The following is a 14,971-nucleotide window of genomic DNA, read 5'->3' as shown; positions in this document are numbered from 1 at the left end:
GTCACAAGTGTCTCTTGTTGAGGCCAGGAAGCATGCTAAGGGAAGCTCTCCAAAAACTGTCAGAGAAGAACCCAAATAAAACCACGGTAAGCCGTGGATCTGAAAGCCTGTCCCTACACGATGAACAATTCAAGAAGAGTTTCATGGGAAGAGCCGAGGTCCTAGGGGTATGAGAACTGCCATCACTAGAGGTGAAGGACCTACAAAATCGATCCTTTCAAGGAGACTAAGTCCACCAACTCTCATAAGCCCGTGCTGCCAACGCAGCCCTTGGCCATCCCGTGTTGGGTGCGGGGTGCTGGACGGACAGCCCACGGCGGCAGACCTACGCCGGGCCGCGCCCTCCCGCCAGGGACCAGCTGTTCACCTCACACCTCCCCGCGGTGCCACATCTGCCCATCACAGTGCCCGCAGCCACGGTGCCTCCGTCCCACCGCCTCAGCCTCCCCGGCCTCGTGGGAGGCCCCTCCGCCCGCTGCCCCCGCCCCGGGCCGGCCCCGCCCGCCCCTTGGTGTGGCAGCCGCCCCGCCCGCCCCCCGCTGCGGACGCGGCTCCGTCACCTCACACGGCGGACGCCTGCCCGCCCGCCCCCGGCCAGCGCCCAGCCCTGGCTCCCGCCCGCCCGGACCCCCGCAGGGCGCCCCCGCCGCTCCCCCGCCCCCTGTCGGGCCAACCCAACCCAGCCCAAACCCCTCCCCTGTCTGCAGCAAGTGGTAGCGGGAGAAGGGCGGTGGCGCCATCACGTGAGGGCCCTGCCTGGCGTTCCGCTCCCCGCGCAGCTTCGCCGCCGCCGACCCCAGGCCCTGTCCCCGTCCCGAGCCCCGTCGCCTCGCCTCGCTTCGCCGCGCGCTCCCATGCCCAGCAGCGAGGCGGTGCCGCTGGGGCTGGGCGCCTGCCGCAGGTCGGGGGCGCTGGCCGGGATGCTGGCGCTGGTGGCGCGGCTACTGGAGTGGCTGCGCTCGCTGTTCTGGAAGGAGGAGATGGAGCTCACCCTGGTGGGGCTGCAGTACTCGGGCAAGACCACGCTGCTCACCGTGCTGGCGGTACGCTGCCGCGGCCCGGCCGCCCGGCGCAGGGGCAGGGCGGGGGGCGCTCACGGCGGCGGCCGGCGGGAGCGGGGGGTGTCGCCGCGGGCGGTGAGGCGGGGGGCGGTGGCCCGGCGGGGCTGCAGGGGGACCGCCCGGCCCGAGCCGGCCGCTTCGCGCCGCTTCCCCCGGCAACAAGTGCGGGCTTTGCCTCCGCGGCCTGCGGCGGAGCCGCCTGCTGTCATGGGGTCCCGGGGCGCGGCGGAGGGAGCGGGGGCGGCGTGAGGCAGCTCTGGCATCTTTTGCAACCTCGAGAATTTCACGGCAGGCTGAGATGGGAGTGAAATTGTTTTAAGAGGGAGAAATAAAATGTCTGCTGTGTCTGGCTGCAAAGTGTGCCCATCTCAAAGCAGATTCCTGGGCATGGGCTCTTGCCCGTGATTCAGAGTTGGCTTTTCACACCCAGTGTATCCCAAAATAACCCAGAATATATCGTGCATCCTCCAAGGCCACAACTTCCCTGTCACTGAATTCTCCCCTCCGATCAGTTGCGTCAGTATTAATGCCTCCCGCAATTCCGTGATAGCTTTTTCCCAGTATTCAGGTCTGATTTTGACGTTCCCTCCCCACTGTGATGGTGGCCTTGCAGCCTCGTTCCTCTCTAACACTGACGCCTACCATGTTGTTTTCCACTTTGTCGCCATGCTGAAATACGTTCCTCATCATTGTTTGCTGTGCCCTCCGCCCTGCTGCATATGGGTTCATCCTGAAGATTTACTTTCCATCGGAAGATGGAAACAAATATATGTATTAAATATGGTTAGTACTGATCATGAAACTTCTTGGTGCATACCCTTTTCTGCGAGGTGATCGCTGCCGTTAGATGTATTGCAGCTTCACCTGCCATGAGATACAGGCTTCCAGATGTTCTTTAGTCCTTATCCTGAAAAGTCACTGGATCAAGGATCAAAACCAGACTGGGAGGTGTATGGCCTAAAGTCAAAGAGATTGAGACAATGATAAGCATAAGTGTATGATATTTGTTGTTTGCTTTCATACACAATTATGGATTAAGGAAAAAACGGGAGATTAGTGTGAGTGAAGAAGTAGAGAGAGAGAAGGAGAAAAAGGAATGGGGTAGGGAAGGTAGAGAAAGCAATGAAAGTATGTGTTGGGGGACATCAGCAATCAATAAACAGAAAATATCTGGAACTGATATTTTAGTTAGTTTGTTAAGCACTTGGGCAGTCTTGGTGATGCGGGCCTCAGTGCTCCTCACACCCATTGGAAGTGTTCATCTCCCAAGGGCGGGCTTTGCTGAGGAAGGGGGAAAAGGCATGACAAATTATATTGCTTCTTGGCTTGATTTCATAAATGGAGCAAAGAAGAACACAGCAGTTCAGAGACCTCTAACAGTAGTGTGTGGTATTAGACTTTCTGTGTGTAAATGTCCACTTGTTTATACTGCATCACCTGTGGAATGGCATCATATGCATTTGTCTCTCGTGCTAATATCTTCAATACCAGAGCACTGCTGTTACTCTAGCTCTGATTTTGCCAGCAAACGTATGGCTTAAGAATATTCTACAAGGCATCCATGTTTTCTGACTTGGGGAGTGTCATAGATTGCAGGTTTTGTAGTTTTTGGCTCTTTCACTCTGGATGTGACACGCCGTGATGATCACTGAAGAAGGGTGACTGAAGGATTTTGGAGTAAGGCAATGGATAATAGCTTACTTCTGTATACAGTTGACATGGGGGTGGCAAATAGATTGGGAACTCTGTGTGCATTTGTGTGTATGTGGCTAGAGTATGACGAGATGAAAATAATCATCACAAAATAGTGGCTACTTAAAATGCAAGTTGCAATGGATCATGAAAACAAATGATAGGAAATTACTATTTTTTCCACTTTGCAATAGTATTCAGAGACCCTATCATGCTAACACTGAATAAATACCCTTTGAGACAGTCTCCTCCCTGAAGAGCTCGAGCCATATTTAGTCCTCTGTTACTAGTGGAAACCTTGGATAACGTCACTGCCTTTTACAGTGGATGTGCACTGATGTAATGGAGTAGAATCTAGCCCAGGGTTGTTATGGTAAGGGGTTATGGCAGTATTCATTATCAGTTCAATATTCAGCAACATTTAAAGAGGACATTACAAACTTATTAGCATCTGTGTCAGGACGTAATCTCTTTTTTACTGAGATATGACAATAAACTTGTTTGCACATCTTGAATATTCACAAAACCAGTAATTTGTCATGTAAAACTTCCTTAGCAAGCAAAATGGAACAGATTTTTTACTTTGTGGTGCTTACAGCGCTTGAAACAAAACACAGTAATGGGAGTTTTTGGACTAGTGCTGGCCAAAAATTCAACATGCTGCTTTCTTTTCTTCAATGTGTGGGAAAATAAAGAACTGTAAACATAATACTTTCTTTGTAGCTGGTTCTGTTCAACCAGAACAGAAAATTTTTAGAAGAAAAGACTGAAGACCAATAAAGGGGATACTAATTCTTTGCATTCTATCCCCAGTACCGGAGCAGTTACGATGTTTTTGTTTTTTTTTTTTTTATTATTATTTTTGTCTTCCAGTTTAGCATATTACATATGGTGTATAATTTGCTAACAAAAGTGGAATCCTGACTTTGTATGAATTTGTTTAAACAATAGCCTCCTGAGTTGGCTGGTTGTTTTTCCAGGCATTCCTGTGCTTGAGTGATGATGCTACGTTCTCAGGGTTTATGTGTTCATATGTGTTTATATGTCTGTCCTCCACAATAAATGTACTATGTATTTTAACAAATTAGGCCAGTACCTGCTATAGGAGGTGGTTACTGATTGCCTTTATCTTACTCCATCCAATTAAAAACTTCTGTCACTGTGGGGTATGTGTATCTGTATGAAACTGCAGGTGCATTTGTCTTCACTGTTTTTTTCCTACTGCGGTTGGCAAGTCATTGAAGCAAAGAAAGAGGGGAAAAAAGAGACTTCGAGAAACAAAAGATGGGGAAGATGTATAGTACAGAATTTAGCAAGAAGGTTCCCATAGGTAAGGTTGAACAAGTAATTGATGGAAGTTATTTCTTGCCTGAAGGATCTGATTCCAAACCCAAAAACCTTGTGAGAAGATCAAGTAATTGTCAAAGCTTATACAGCTTTTAAAGTCACAGATTAAAAATAATTAATCTTAGTTTGTGAACACAAACTAGAGGCATACTGTATTCTTACTCTGCCACAAACAGTGAAAAGTTGCAGAAAGCATACAGAGACCAGCAATAGCATTAAGGATAGCTGCTCTGGTGCACCCTTGAAGTTCTGATCATCCGCTTCTCAGATGGGAGGGACCTGTTGGAGAATGCCTGCTTCCCTCCTTGTCCACATACACATATTTTCTTCAAAAAAAAAAACCCAGGGCACATAGGATGATGAGATGGGTGAAAGGAATATAAGCAGATAGATATGGAAGGGCCATGGCAAGTCCAGAAGGTCCTGCTTTCCTACCTGGATGACTGGAAAACCAGGACTACTGTGTATGTTGCAGAGAGTGCCTGGGCCTCTGTGTAGATGTAACTTTTAAGTAACCATCTGCATATCTTAATGCACCACTCCCAGGAGACACAATACCATGTTAATGATATATTTTGAAAAAGGAAGAATGAATAATGAGTTACCTACCTAGATCTGAGTTTCACCTTTCTCCTCAAAAGCTGTCTTCTGTAGTGGGTAGATGTGTGTAAGGTTCCTGATGGCATGATGACAAGCATCTGCCTTATAAAAATATTTCTCTGAACTGGGGGAGGAGGCAGCACTTCAGTTTTATGTTTTGGGTTTATGGTATGCTAAGTTAGTACCTTGTTTTTTTCTGTCTTAATGCTGTTCTCTTAGCTTCCACAGCAGGACTCCTCTGCTGTCACCTACTCAGAAGGAAGGGGTCTGCACGTAGTATTCTTTCCCCATTTATTACACTTGGAGTTAAACTGTTGGTAACAGTAGTGAGAGACTAGAGGGGGAAATTCTGGTATAGTCAGCTGTATCATATTTGATCATACTGGGGGTTGGACTAGATGACTTTTAAAGGTCCCTTCCAACCCAAACCATTCTATGATTATATTTTTGTCGTGCTGCTTTCTGGTTTGCTTAGGGATCAGATGAAGAATTATCCGAAGTCTCGTGGTTTCTGGGGTGATCTTTGTTGCTGAGGAGAATAAAAGATCATTTAAAGGGACTGAAATGAACAGTCTTCCTTGGTGTCACAATGAATTAATTGAAGTGCTGGCCAGTGCTCTTGTAGAAAACTAATATGGTATTTTACAGTGTTGTAAAATAAAAATCTTAGACTGCAAATGAGAAAGTCATCTACAGTGTATTAACTATTTTGTAATAAATATTTTTTTTTTGTTTGTATTCTAGTCAGGACAGTTCACAGAAGATATGATTCCTACAGTAGGCTTCAATATGAGAAAAATAACAAAAGGAAATGTTACCATAAAGGTAGGTGTGCATGTTTGAATTAATACAGAATTAATAACTAACAGACAAAGCGATTTCAGCTTGGAATGTGAAAGCATAGGAAATGTCTTTTAAGATGATAGGATCATTTATCTGTTTTTCTAGCTCAAAAATAACTTTTTTAAAGCACATATTTCTGTTACATTAATCTGTTTGATTTCATGATATCCATGCTAGGCAAAAGCTTTCTTGCACTCTTTTGGGTTAGAAAGGTCATAAAATTCTGAGATATTAAGGGAGCTGAGCTGACTCCTGGAGAAGCCTCTCTCTTCTCTCTCTCTGCCTCTCACAACTGTAAGTGAAATCTGCAGCAACTTCACCCCTAACTTATGCATCTCAGCAGAGAGTGCAGTTTAGCTCACATAATGAGAGCTATACAGAAATAGAACATCTAATGTAAGTCAGTTGTCAGAGAACCATCTCTTAGGCCTATAGACAAACAAAGGTGATGCCAGTTTGGTTGTGATTCATGCCACAGGCATTAAAATAGAGATAAATCATTCCAGTAGCTGTCCTCATTTAGCCTGCACCCAGGGCTAAACAATAAACAGCTTTTCTATCACCCAATGTCCCTTCCCCAAACAAGGAAAGGAATTGGGAAAAGGAGGGAGACTTGTGGGTTGAAGTTAAACAGATCTAATGAAATAAAGAAACCAATAACAACACAAAACACACAAAATTATACTTATCTATAGAGCACTTGCCAGTTGCTCCAGGAACAAGGAAGAAAGAAGAGAGAAGAACAAAAACAGCCCCACCTCTTCCTAGCAAACCCTCCCTTTTATAGTGAGCTTGATGTCAATGATATAGAATACACCTGTGGGCTAGCCAAGGTCAGCTGCCCCGGATTTAACTGCTAAGGGCCTTGATCACCATGGCTGGCCACAAACTGGAACAAAATCCCAATGAAACCAGGACAGTAGTGTTAAGGCGCTCTCTGTTGTTTGACTATGAAGGGAACTTGGTTGGTTAGTCTAGGTTGGTTCATAACTTCTGTTTAAAATCAGGTTAAGGGAATATAAGTTTTTGCCTTTACCTTGACTTTTCCCTCCTTTTCCTTTATTTCCTCTCCTTGCTCCCTCAGTTCTAAAGATATTCTTTTTCCTCTGATTTGATATGACTCCTAAACCTAGGGAGGATTTTTCTGAAATGACCTGTAATGTGAATATAAGCAGTTGCTAACCTTCTACCCACTCACTCTAAACAGCGAACAGGTAAAGGGTGATAGAAGGGTTAATTGACCTGTGTTGATTGGGAGATGTTACTAAAGCTGAACTAAAAAAACCTAAACCTAAAATGATCGTAGGGATATAGATACTGTGACTGCCTGTCTGTTTCTGGTCTTAGTATCTTGCTATACTTTTTCAAAATTTCACGACCATAGGGCCTTCAGCTGTGGGTTTCACTTGTGTATCTGCTTCTCTGTTACAAGCTTGCAGAATAATCAATAGGTTCCTCTACAACTGCTTGTATGTTACAGTGCCTAATAAACCTGTCTTTTAAAATCTATTGAAGTTTCTCAATTTCCTCCCAGCTATTTCCTCTCATCACCCCAACTGTCCTTCCCATATAGCCTCTTGAAATTCATGTCAGGTTTGGCTGAAATAAAAACTCTTAACATTACCCATGATTTGGTCTGATTTTAATTTCCCAGGAAATTTTGGCAGATAGCCAAAAATAAATGATAGTATCTTAAAGCTAGGTGCACGGTAAAGACTGTTAAAAGGCTTAAAAGGAAAATGGAGTAAAATGTAAAATGCAGTAAGAGTAAAGTGGAGGAGAATCATTATTGCCTTGGTAACCTCAACTTTGTGACTTTGTGCATGATCATTATGATAAGTACATGATTAGAACCTACTTTGGGAGAGAGTCTGACCTCACTCTTACCACAGAGCAGGTGAGCAAGAAGACAAAGTAGCATCATACAAACATTTTCAATTCATGCATTCCCTGAAAGGCAAACGACTGATAGAAACCTGAACTTTTTTTTAGTGTAGATGGTGTGTGTGTGTGTTTACGAGTTTAAAAAAACCAAACTGTCACACAAAGAGCACTACAATACTCGATGCAATGTGGCCAGACTCTTCTTTGAAGTAAAAAGTGTGTCCTTCTGCAGGGCAAAACTTTCAGAAGAGAATTTTTTCTGTAGGGAATGCCTTTCTGTAGCCTTGAACAACCAGCTTTTGTGTGATAGTAGGAGAAAATGTCCAATTTCATGTTTTAAAATAAATACAAATTATTATACCTTTATTGTATTTTTAAATTAAAATATATTGTAGCAATAAAGTACATACTGCAAGAGTTACAGGAGTGAAACGTCTGAAATTTTGAGAGAACACCCTCACTCTGCACAGGTAATGGAAGCAGAAAGAATTTTTGTCTTGATTTCTTACTTTTTATAAATTCTTCAGGGATGAGTTGAGAGCTGCTTGAATCACTAACACCTACAAATGTGAGTGTGCAGTGGCTCTCATTTTATAATTTATTTCCAAAGATAAAAATTTTCAGCATTTTTTTCATGGAATTCACTAGTAGTAGTGTGTCTAGCAAACCCTTACATTTATGTGCTGCTGCCTAGTGTAAGGTAAATATGTAGGAACTAATGGCATCATGGTAAATAAATCCAATTAAACTTTGGAGTTTGTCTACTGGAATAGGTAGTCAAGACTAGCATTACTTTACGCAGCGGGCAGTTCTCTGAAAACACAGAGGAATTTGTATGGCAACATGAGTAAGCCTGCATCAGTTGGACTTCATCTGGGGGAAACTTAGGTGACCAGAATCAAAAGATTCTCAGCACTCATTCTTGCAGCCAACCCTGTATGCTCACTTTTTTTAGAGACCCAGGAATCTGAAAGAGTAAAAGGTAACTGAACTGGTCTTTCAGGAGACAGAGTAGTGCACAAAGTGCACATTCTGCTGAGTAACAGTTACGCAGCTTTTCCTTGTAAATGGAGGCTGTTATTTCATGATGATGTTAGTTCTTGTGAATGCTATGTTTGAAACTGGTGAAAAAACCACAGAATTGCATCGATGATTAGGTTTAACTTCTGGTCTTGGCCCTTCTTCACCTCTATTCTCAGTATATACAAGATCATCCAAGCTCTCCCTCATCTATGCTGGTTCATTTCTCTGTGGCCAGCTCTGCTTGTGGTAGTGCGTACACTACCTGCAAGGTAAGGCTGGTAAGGGGAAATTTCAATTTACAGGAGTGTCTGCTTTGATTGCAGTAGGGCAGTATTCATGGTGCATAAGAAGCAGGTATACTGATCGTCAGAGAGCTGTTTCCTCTCTCTCCTTGCTATGGAGTTTCCCTCCAGCTCTTCTCGTGCCTGTTAGCCTCTCCTCATCAAATGTGTTGCCCTCTTCCAAAGCCTGGTTTCTTTGTGCCTCGTCCCTTTGCATATACCCACAAAGGCCAAACCCTAATCACCTCATTCCTCAAAATACCACTTCTGTCCCGTAAAGAGGAAGGAACAAATGTCGTCGCTTAGTCCAGGAGAGAGTTTGTCAGTGAATGAGAAAAACAAAGTTCTTGTCTTGGATCCTTCTGTTGAATGTGTCTCAACAACCATCCACATGGTGCTGAGCAAGGAGCTGAACTCTGCTATATGAAGAACATCTTCAGCCTAACAGTAGCTTGGTACATCCCTGTTTATCTTCTCCCAAGAGAGTGACTTTTTAACCAAAATCAGAACTTCTGAGTATTTTTTCCTTTGGGGTCGAAATTCTGCTTTCCAAACAGAATCTTTCTTGTAAAGGGAAATAAAACCAGCCCCTCTTAAAAACAATGTCACAAAATAAGCTTTTAATACACTTGCTTTTCTGCCCGTGGTAGCACTTCTGAACCTCAGCATGATGTTCCTCATGCTAGGGACAAACTAGACTTACCTTCTGGGAAACCTACGAGGGAATCAGGCCAGCCTAGTGAAGGTGGCAGAGATTAAAGGTCAGCTTTTACATTCAGCTTAAGTAGATCATGATGTGAGGTTTTAAATTCTACTTTAAGCCTGGCTGTGCACCCTTGCACCCCTTTTCCATCAGCAATAGTGATCACATAGCAAAGCAGTAGTCAGATCAGCCAACTGATCTAGATGAAAGCAGCCTCTAAAAAAAACAACCAGCCAAACCAAACCTGCCCCCATGGCAGTTTCTTCCCAGTCAAATTACCTAAGTAGTGTGCTCCCCAAACACCTGTGTGATTGCTGGTGCCACCACAGGGAGAGCAGGATACAGACAGACACAGGCAAAACAATGCATTTTGGGGGCAGCCTGGATAGGTTGACTTATGTAGCTGCAAAACACCATATTTAGAGCACAGAATCTGAACAGCAAGAAAGCAATCTCTCCGTTTCGTGAGAAAAATGAAGTTTTCCTTCATCCTTCTACTTGAGTAGCTACAGACTTTTAAGCACAACTAACACAGCCTGTTGCCAGAGGGCTGCCAGAATTGTGTGTTCAGTACGCGCACATAGACTATTTGTGGATTTAGATGGATTAGTGACAATATTTAAAAAAAAAAATGTTTAATGCTATATTGTTAGAATTTACAAACATTGGATGGTGTTTTCTGGTCCTTACGATTAATTCATGATTCACATTAGTTATGAAAGAAAATTTATGGAGAAGTCAGTGGGCCTTGATATCAGAAGAACAGTCTGATTGATGTGCTAATTGTATAGATTTTCTTCCCCAAGATTCTGTTTATTATACACAAATGGACATGTACACTAGCTATGACGGCAAATCGAATGGTGTATTTACAACAGGAATATCAGAGGTACTGCCTTGTAAGTGCAAATGCATCCTAAGGCTATCCCATGCTTTCTTGACCCCTTACACATCGATGGTAGATGTGTAGGAGAAAGGGGCCTGTGGCAAAATTATGATTAGCATTGTGATACGAAGCAGCAAATGCAGACTCACAAGGAAAGGCTGTTCGTTTAAGTTTAAGTGGCCAAACTGTCTTAAGTTTTCACTTATTCAAAGAGGTATTTTTTTTTTCTTACTGTTCTTTCAGGCATGCAAGCTCAGACATTGTCCTCCTGCCTGAGCCTTCCCTTCTTTTCTGGAAGATTGCATTTGTAGTGAAGCAGTACCTTCTACTTGAGCTTCAGCAATGCTTCCTAATTCATCCAGGAGAGGATTCTATTTTAATTAGTCCTAAACGTCAGTTGCATACACTTTTCATCACATCTGCTTTGCTTTACCACTGATCAAAGAAGTCCACAGATGCCATTGTCAATGAAAAAGTTACCGCATTCAACCACAGTTCATAAATAATCCACAGGAATAGGAATTTCTATTGTTTTCTGTCTTATGCATAGGAACAGTAAGGCCATGATTTAGAATTTATGTAGAGAAAGCATAAGGATGGTTGGAGTGCTATACTGATGCTGCTACAGAATTGTCAGATGTGGAAGAAAACACGAAAGCTGTTGATGGTTCATTCAACTAGACAAACAAAAGTCATTTACAAGCAGAGTCTTAGAAATAAAGTATTTTTTGAGCCAGGAGAGTTAAAAGTAGGTGAAGGAAATGACTAATAAGTTTGTACTGGAGTTGTCTGCACAGATGATATTGCAAGATTGAGTTATGCAGGGAGGAGGTGTGTGTTTCTGTGGAACTGTGCCTTGTTTTACACTTTCATTTCAAGTCATGTTATATAGAGTTGTTATAGTAGAGTTGTTAAGAATAAGGGGATAATGCTAACATTATTAATATGTTTAGTAGTTTAAAAAATGATACTTGGTTTGGAAGCCAGTCTGCACAGGAAAATAATTTATCTTAACCAGTTCTCATGGTCCCTGTGCTGCAACAGCATACAGTGAAAGTAAGAGGTGTTAGGGGAATATGTCTCTTACATATAGGTACGTATTTCCTTAAAAGCCTGTCAAGATGAAGTACTTGTACGTCACTATTCCTGTATCTAGGTAAGGTGTTAAAATCTTACAGCCTAATTGCTAGATAAAGTTTCCAAAATTATTTTACTGTGAGGAGAATAACATCATTTGTTGGTAAGTTGATGACTGAAGAATGGTGAAGGGGATGCCTCTTACTGGAATCCTTTGATGAGCTGTTTTAGCCTAGCCAACAAGGACTCAGAGTGAAATTTTCTTTAACCTTTTTATCCCAACAAAGCAGGTTACCTTTCTCATAGAAATATTATGATATCCTACTGTCAGCTACTATTAAAATTCCTGGATAAAGTGTTATTTTACTAAACCTGTGAAGTCCTTCAAACATGGCAGGAATGATCTTCATAGTAAGCAGATAGATCTTGCGTCTGGCCTTTTTCAAAGGTCTCAGGGGACACTGCAAAACAGAATCAATTAAACTTACTGTAAGAGTGAGGCTGAGAAACTGTCTGGGTCAAAAAGTTACCAAGTGAAAAAAAGGCATTCCAGAAGGCGAAGACTGATCACCTTAGGCAAATAAAGTTGTAACACCAAGTAGTAGGTGATACTAATCCTTTATGTTACTTTAGCCATGTTTTGGGGTAGGCCACTAAGAAGGACATACTATACTAGTGCAGTGACAGCGCCTGGTTTCTTGACTACAGTTCTGTCTCTAGATTCTGTACAATTCCAGAAGGCAACAAGAATTAAGGAGCCCACAGTGGTCTTTACTTTCTTCCAATTTTGGCGGTCATTTCCAGAAGCCATCAGATTTATTCTCATATTTAATTTCTAATATAAATAAGTATGGTCCCTGGCATGACTCTGTGTATGAGTATCTGAACCATACTGAAAGAAAAACACTGTTTTATGCAAGCTGGAACATTTTGTAGGAAGATGCCAATTTTATGTGGTCTTTAATTGAAGTTGAGCATGATCAGAAATGTAAAGCTGTCAGCTTTAACCATGAATTGTCAAATTTTGGCTTGTCAAAGTATTTAATAAAACCTGTCACCTATTATTTCCAAAAAAAGGAGGCAAAGAGGAAAGATTTTACCAGGCAGGATTTGAAATCTAAGCAGGAAGCTTTGTGGATTTTGAGGTTGTGGTTGAGGTATTAAATTACAGGATGATTTCCAGCATCAAAATACTCGATGTACTACAACTTAGGGATCTGTTAAAACTTGATGAAGTTCGTAACAAAACTGATGGCTACCACTTTTTTTCTGACAAACAGATCTATTAATTTGGAGTTTTAATTCCAAGCAAGTTTTGTTGTTTGCTGAGTGATTTGATTTTGATGGGATTTCTCTGGTTTTGGATTAGCTCAGTATTAGTGATTTTTTTGCTTTGGTGAGATTTACTGTTCAATAAGCTAGACAGTAGCTAAAAAAATGCTTTTAACAAACCAAACTTTGAGAGCCTCAGAAGACATGCATTGCAAAGTGTTGTTTTAAATGATTCTGAAGCTCCAACTAATCGACCTTTGGTTCTTGCAGCGATGATCTTAGAATAGTCTCAGGTATAAAAAAGAAAGAGCAATGCAAGACAGGTGTACGCACAGGCAATGCAGCAGCTTCATTTTCCTTGCTCTTCCACTTCGTTTAAGTTTACTCTCTTAGAATAGCACTGCCAGCCAGTTGTTGCTCTCCCCTGGGTACTGCAGGCCGGAGGGAGCAGTGAGCAGCTGCTCAGGAGACTGAAGGTGGGACTGCGGTCACCCCAGCTGTCACCACTAGAGGCCAGCGTCCTTCCACGGCAGCTGCAGCCCGGGCCAGCCCAGGCCAGTCTGCTGGGGGGTGAAGCCAAGCTTCTTGCTATGTGCTCTGATGTGGCAGAGAGGGAGGAGGAGTATCCCAGCTCTGTGCGTTCCTCTTCCAGCTTCCTTCGTTGCAGCACTGCTTCCTCCTCTGGATAGTAGAGTTTCCAAGTCTCCAAACATCCTCGTAGAATCTTCCTGCTTTGTAATGCTTCATCCTGCTGTTCAGCAGCAATTAAAAACCATCTTACCTGTCATGTCACCATCTCACGTGTCATGCAGTAAGACAAGCCTCTGTGTGTACTGCCTGTATAGCTCCAGCAGTGTTTCAGCAAGTACTGGCTATTTCATATGGCTTGGGTCACTGAAAAGACCATGCCATATCTGGGCTGATTTCAAGTCCAAGTGATAATTTCTATAAAGATGAATTTTTGTGGGATGTCCCAGTGATTTATGATAGTTGTGTGTAAGGAAAAGCTGTACTTCTGGATTCAAAAGGGCTGCGAGCCACAGCAGGAAGTCCAGTTACTAGTGATATACCCCAGGGATTGTTTAGTGTCTTCATTAGTGACCTGGGTGATGGGACAAGGTGCACCCTCAACAAGTTTGCTGATAATACAAAACTGATACAGCAGAGGGTTATGCTGCCATCAAGAGGGACCTCGAGAGGCTGGAGAAATGGGCTGACAGGACCCTTATGAAGTTAGAGAAAGAAAAATATAAAGTCCTGCACCTGAGAAGGATCAACCCCAGGCACAACTACAGGCTGACTGGGTGGAAAGCGGTTTTGCAGAAAGGGACCTGGGGGTCCTGGACACCAAGTTGACCATTGGCGAGCACTGTACTTCTGCAGCAGAGAGACCGATGGCATCCTGGGCTGCATTAGGAAGAGCTTTGACAGCAGGTCAAGGGAGGTGAACCCTCCCTTTTACTCAGCACTGGTGAGGCTATACCTGGAGTACTGTGTCCAGTTCTGGGCTCCCCAGTACAAGATGGATGTGGAGCTACTGGAGAGAGTCCAGTGAAGGGCCATGAAGATGATTAAGGGTCTGGAGCATCTGCTGAGATATCGGAGACTGTTTAGCCTAGAGAAGAGGAGGCTCAGGGAGTCTTGTCAATATAGCCAGAAGATGTAGCCAGACTTCTCTCATTGGTGCCCAGTGACAGGACAAGGGGCAATGGGCACAAACTGAAATATGAGAAATTCCATTTAAACCATAAGAAAAAGCGTTTTTACTGTGAGTGTGATTGAACATTCGAACAGGTTGGTGAGGCAGGTTCTGGAGTCTTCATCCTTGGACCAGTCTGCTCTAGGTGATCCTGTTTTGACCACGGCAAGTTGGACTATACAATCTCCAAAGGCCCCTGCTAGCCTCAGTGGTTCTGTGATTCTATGAAAAGGAGTTAAATGAGGGTTAGAGAGTGGCTCAGAGAATACGTGTGGAGCATACTCAGAATTACTCAGTAATCAAGGAAAAGTTTGAAAGCACTCTCCCATCTGATAATTTGGGAAGAGAAGCCTTGGAGACTGTTACCTGTGCTGGGAGTTGCACACTGTGGAGTGTGAGACAGGATCACCGTTAGAGAGGAACCTCTACAGTGGGTCGGGACAAACACATGGGGCCAGAAGCCAGTGTCCTGAGTCAGAACAGGCAGTGTTGAATGTCTCACCACTCATTCAGAATAACTGTTAGGACTCCTAAAAATGAGGACCAAGAAATGATCTCAAGGAATCATCTAAACCAAACTTGTGCTTTGAGGTGAACCAGACA

The 14,971-nt window shown here is 43.4% G+C and overlaps 1 protein-coding gene across 2 annotated transcripts in view; it reads left to right on the top strand.

Moving 5' to 3' along the window:
- Window positions 1-854: 854 nt before the first annotated feature.
- The window catches only part of LOC137663794 (ADP-ribosylation factor-like protein 8B), a 31,477-nt gene continuing 17,360 nt past the window's right edge, over window positions 855-14,971 (top strand). For both annotated transcript variants that reach the window (XM_068401351.1, XM_068401350.1), the window contains exons 1-2: window positions 855-1,043; window positions 5,445-5,525. In XM_068401351.1, coding sequence (XP_068257452.1) covers window positions 855-1,043; window positions 5,445-5,525 — 270 coding nt within the window. The remainder of the gene's footprint in view (window positions 1,044-5,444; window positions 5,526-14,971) is intronic.

Source organism: Nyctibius grandis, chromosome 5 (assembly GCF_013368605.1).
Source record: "Nyctibius grandis isolate bNycGra1 chromosome 5, bNycGra1.pri, whole genome shotgun sequence".
NCBI classification, from domain to species: Eukaryota; Metazoa; Chordata; class Aves; order Nyctibiiformes; family Nyctibiidae; genus Nyctibius; species Nyctibius grandis.
Note: the sequence above shows the minus strand (reverse complement) of the source record. Positions and strands in the feature narration are given on the sequence as shown.